Here is a 4,921-nt window from a genome sequence, read left to right as displayed (position 1 = left end):
ATCCACTCACCTCAGCCTCCCAAAGGTGTGGGATTACAGGCTGAGCCACAGAGCCCGGCTGAATTTTTTTTTTTTTTGAATCAGTCTCACTCTGTCACCGAGGTTAGAAAGCAGTGGCACACTCACAGCCATCACAGCCTCGACCTGCTGGGCTCAGGTGATTCTTCTGCCTCAGCCTTCCAAGTAGCTGGAACCACAGACGCGTGCCACCACGCCCAGTTAATTTGTTTGATTTATTGTAGAGAAGCGGTCTCACCAAGTTGCCCAGGCTGGTCTCAAACCCCTGAACTCAGGCAATCCTCTCACCTCTGCCTACCAAAGTGCTGAGATCACAGGCACTCTGAGGCACTGCGCCCGGCTAAAGAATGTCTTTAAAAGCAAAATTTGAGATAGCAGGAAGATTAGAAATATTTGGAACAGCAACAGCATTTTTATGTGTTACAAGTAAAGAAACTAAAGTTAAAAAAAGTAAAAGTTGAGCCGGGTTCGGTGGATCAGCCTGTAATCCTGCACCTTTGGGAGGCTGAGGTGAGTGGATTGCCTGAGCCCGCGGGTTCGAGACCCGCCTGGGCAGCGAGACCTCATCTCTACAATAAATCAAAAAATCAGCCGGGCGTGGTAGCGCATGCCTGCAATCCCGGCTACTTGGAAGGCTGAGGTGGAAGGATCGCTGGAGTCCAGCAAGTCGAGGCTGCAGTGGCTGGGAGCGGCCACTGCACTCCAGTCTGGGCGACAGAGTGAGACTCCAACTCAAAAAAAAAAAAATTAAGTTTATGAAGCAATATAAAAAAGTTAAAAGAGGAATCAAACTCAGAGAAGATACCTGAATATTTAAAATGGTAAAGGGCAAACTATATAAAGAACTCCTACAAAAAACCTCCTAAAAAAAGACAAATTTGCCGGGCTCGGTGGCTCAGCTTGTAATCCTGCGCTTTGGGAGGATGAGGTGAGTGGATTGCCTGAGCCCGCGGGTTCGAGACCCGCCTGAGCAACTTAGTGAGACCTCATTCTACAATAAATCAAAAAATTAGCCGGGTGTGGTAGTGCGCGCCTGTAGTTCCAGCTACTTGGAAGGCTGAGAGGGAAGGATCGCCAGAGCCCAGCAGGTTGAGGCTGCGGTGGCCAGGAGCCACCGCACTCCAGTCTGGGCGACAGAGTGAGACTCCAACTCAAAAAAAAGAGAAAGACAATTTAATAGAAAAATTAGGCATGACACTTGAAATAGGTATCTCAAAAGATGAAATCTCTATGAACAAAAAATAAATGAATATCTGTAAAATTCCTTAGTAATAAGGGAAATGAAAATTAAAGCTTTAATAAGATACCATTATACAACTACCTCACAGGTAAATCTGACAATATCAGGTGCTGGCAAGGATACTAACAGATGAGAACACTCAAGAAAGTTGATGGTAAAAACCACTGTGATATTAAAAAGAAATGTTGCAGACATACTCTCCCTACATATGTAACACAGGTAAACTGATACATGTGTGCACTTACACATACATACATTGCAAGCAGTAAAGACTATAAACAACACAAAGGTCCATCATCATATAGTATACAGCCAAAAACTATAAAGAGCAAAATGTCCACCACCATAAGAAAGAATAAATTGTGCCATGGTCTATATAATATTCGACTACCTCACAACAATGAAAAAAAACTGTATCTAACCACTTGAATAAATCTCACAAATATACTGTTTAGTGAAAGAAGATGAAGAATACATATTGTATTATTCAATTAATATGAAATTCAAAATATGCAAATTAAAGAAAACTCTTTAAGAATGCATACATAGCTGAGAATGGTGGAGCATGCTTATAGTTCCAGCTACTTGGAAGGCTAAGGCAGAAGGATCGCCGGAGCCCAGCAGGTTGAGGCTGTGGTGACCATGAGCAAGTCACTGCACTCCAGCCTGGGCAACAGAGTGAGACTCCAACTCAAAAAAAAAAAAGTATGCATACAAAGGTAATACAACTATATAATCAGCAAGGAAATAAGTATCACAAAAGACAGAGAAGTGGTTGCCTCAAGGGGAGGCAAAGGTGGTAGATAAAGAGCATATGAATGGGGCCGGGCGCAGTGGCGCATAGCTGTAATCCCAGGAGTTTGAGACCAGCCTGGGCAATACTGCAAGACCTCGTTTCTACAAAAAAATTAAAAAATTAGCTGAATGTGGTGGCACACACCTGTCATTCCCACTACTCAGGAGGCCCAGGAGGTTAAGGCTGTGGTGAAGCATGGTAGTGCCACTGCACTCCAGCCTAGGTGACAGAGAGAGACTTTCACTCAAAAAATAAAAATAAAAAGCAAAAGAAGGGTTTCTAGAGTGGCTGGCAATGCTGTATTGTGCTTTATGTATTTCTCTCAATGTCTGTTAAATTAAGCCTGTTAAGAAAGAGGTAGAAGCCGGGCTCGGTGGCTCAGCCTGTAATACCTTGCTTGGGGAGGCTGAGGTGAGTGGATTGCCTGAGCCCGCGGGTTCAAGACCCACCTGGGCAACTTGGCGAGACCTCATCTCTACAATAAATCAAAAATTAGCTGGGCGTGGTAGCGCGCACCTGCAGTTCCATCTACTCGGAAGGCTGAGAAGGAAGGATCGCCGGAGCCCAGCAGGTCGAGGCTGCGGTGGCCGGGAGCAGCCACAGTCTGGGCGACAGAGTGGACTCCAACTCAAAAAAAAAAAAGAGGTAGAGATTCTGCAGCTCACATGAGGACAGAGGTATGATTTGGGAATTTTTAATAAACAAGTGATTGAAGCTCTGGATGAAAATACAATCTGAGAAGAGAAGTATGAGCCAAAGACAAAAGTTCTGTAAACAAAAACACTAAAGGGAGAACAAAGCAGAAGTTATGAATCCCCTAAAGATGTAGAAGAAACACAGAGAACTAGAAAAAGAAGACAAGGCAGAAGAGTGCAGCCAGTCAACAGGGTCAACACTCAGCAACAGAAAGGCAAGACAGACAAAGACAGAAAAGAGGTATAGCATTTGCAACTAAGAGGCCACCGCTAAGCTGAAAGCAAAACCATAAATCAAAAGGGGAAAAAATGTCTTACCTCAAGAAGAAAGTCTATTTTCTCTTTATTAGGTGTAAGAAATAGCTGGTTAAACTGAACACTAATTGCTCTACCTTCCAGGATATCGCGAACTGTGTTACAGGCACAGGCTTTAAAACAAATTTCATCCAGAGCTTCATTTCTGCAGAATATAAAAGCAGATCCACTAATTTGATTTTTACTATAAAAGAAAGGTGTGTATTACAAAACTATATTCACAAGAATGAATCATTTATTCTTGAGAGGTAAGATTTTAGAATATTCACCTGTATGATGACCACATATGTACCTAACCCGAAATCATACCCCACATCTTTAAAATAAAAAAAAATTTTTTTGAAGTTCAAAGTTTATTTATGAAAAAAAAAAAAGAGTTCAGGATATTCAATCAAACTAGTAAACATCAATAACAAATCGGGAAAAAAAATATAACAGATTTTAAATTTATCAAGGGGCACTTTAGTTACATATTAGACAGCAGAATGGAATTTTGCTATGCATAATTTTCCCCAATGCACTTTTAAGCAAACCATATGAAGGAACATTAGAGTGGCTCCTCTAGCTATGTTAATTTCCCTCATATTAACAAAAGGAACAGGAATGTTACGATTTCATAGGTAATTTGCAGCTTTCTGATAAACCAGAATACACTTGCTCATTTATTCAAAGATCAAAAAGTAATTTTTCAACTTACTTACTTACCCCTGTTGAGCTTTCTGAAAGAGTTCTCTTAGTACTGATTGCCGAAACTGGACAGGTAAACTGAAGGTTAAATTATCTTCAATGAAAATCTGTATTACCTCCTAGAACACACATGTAAAGTTGCATCCATTTAAAAAAATCATGGCAGTTTGTTTCTATAGTGGAAAATACAAGTTGAAGAAAATCATAAAAATATCTTACTGGGAAAACCTCCTCTTTCTAAAATTCTAAAATTAAGCAGGGTGCAGTGGCTCACGCCTATAATCCCAGCACTTAGGGAGGCAGAGGTGAAAGGACTGCCTGAGCCCAGAGGTTCGAGACTAGCCTGGGTAATGTGGCGAGACCTCGTCTCTACAATAAATCAAACAATTAGCCAGGCATGGTGGCATGCACCTGTGGTGGAAGACTGAAGAAGGATTGCTAATAATATATTTAATATACAGACTTCAGATCCTGTAAACTAAAAGCTGTCCTAACAGCCAACGATCCCAGCAGCTTAAAAAAAAAAAAAAACCAAGAAATTAAAGCTATCTACTTGTAATTTTAAAAGTTAAAAGTTTTGCTTAAAGAATTTATTTAAAACGGGTAAACTCTATACCTTCAAGAAAAGATAATATCACTTAATGAACAAGCATCTACCCAGTGCTTTGCTTTAGTTGTTTTTGTTTTTTTGAGACAGTGTCTCACTGTATCATCCAGGTTGAAGAAGTGCAGTGGCAAAATTATAGCTCACTGCAGCCTTGAACTCCTGAGCTTAAGGGATCCTCCTGCATTGGCATCCTGAGTAGCTAGGACTACAGGTGCACACCACCACACTTGGCTAACTTGGTTTAAATTTTTTTGTAGAGATGCAGTCTCACTATGTTGCCCAGACTGGTCTCAAAGTCCTAGCCTCAAGCAGTCCTCCCACCTTGGCCTCCCAAAATGCCAGGATTATAGGTGTGAGCCACCATGCCCAGACTGCCTTAGAATTTACACACTATAACTTCCCACTGGATTTTCATAATAATCTTATGAGATTAGATTTTTTTTTTTTTTTTTGGAGTTGGAGTCTCACTCTGTCGCCCAGACTAGAGTGAAGTGGCCGCTCCTGGCCACTGCAGCCTTGACCTGCTAGGCTCCAGTGATCCTTCCGCCTCAGCCTTCCAAGTA

General features: G+C 41.5%; 1 protein-coding gene across 1 annotated transcript in view; it reads right to left on the bottom strand.

Moving 5' to 3' along the window:
- The window catches only part of LOC103277251 (integrator complex subunit 8), a 57,082-nt gene that overhangs the window by 39,571 nt on the left and 12,590 nt on the right, over positions 1-4,921 (bottom strand). The window contains exons 7-8 of the mRNA XM_008074648.2: positions 3,770-3,870; positions 3,068-3,209 (exon numbers count right to left, since the gene is read on the bottom strand). Coding sequence (XP_008072839.1) covers positions 3,068-3,209; positions 3,770-3,870 — 243 coding nt within the window. The remainder of the gene's footprint in view (positions 1-3,067; positions 3,210-3,769; positions 3,871-4,921) is intronic.

Source organism: Carlito syrichta, unplaced genomic scaffold (assembly GCF_000164805.1).
Source record: "Carlito syrichta isolate Samal-C Ts95f unplaced genomic scaffold, Tarsius_syrichta-2.0.1 Scaffold316804, whole genome shotgun sequence".
In the NCBI taxonomy this organism is placed as follows: Eukaryota; Metazoa; Chordata; class Mammalia; order Primates; family Tarsiidae; genus Carlito; species Carlito syrichta.
This window is presented reverse-complemented; position numbering and strand designations above follow the sequence as displayed.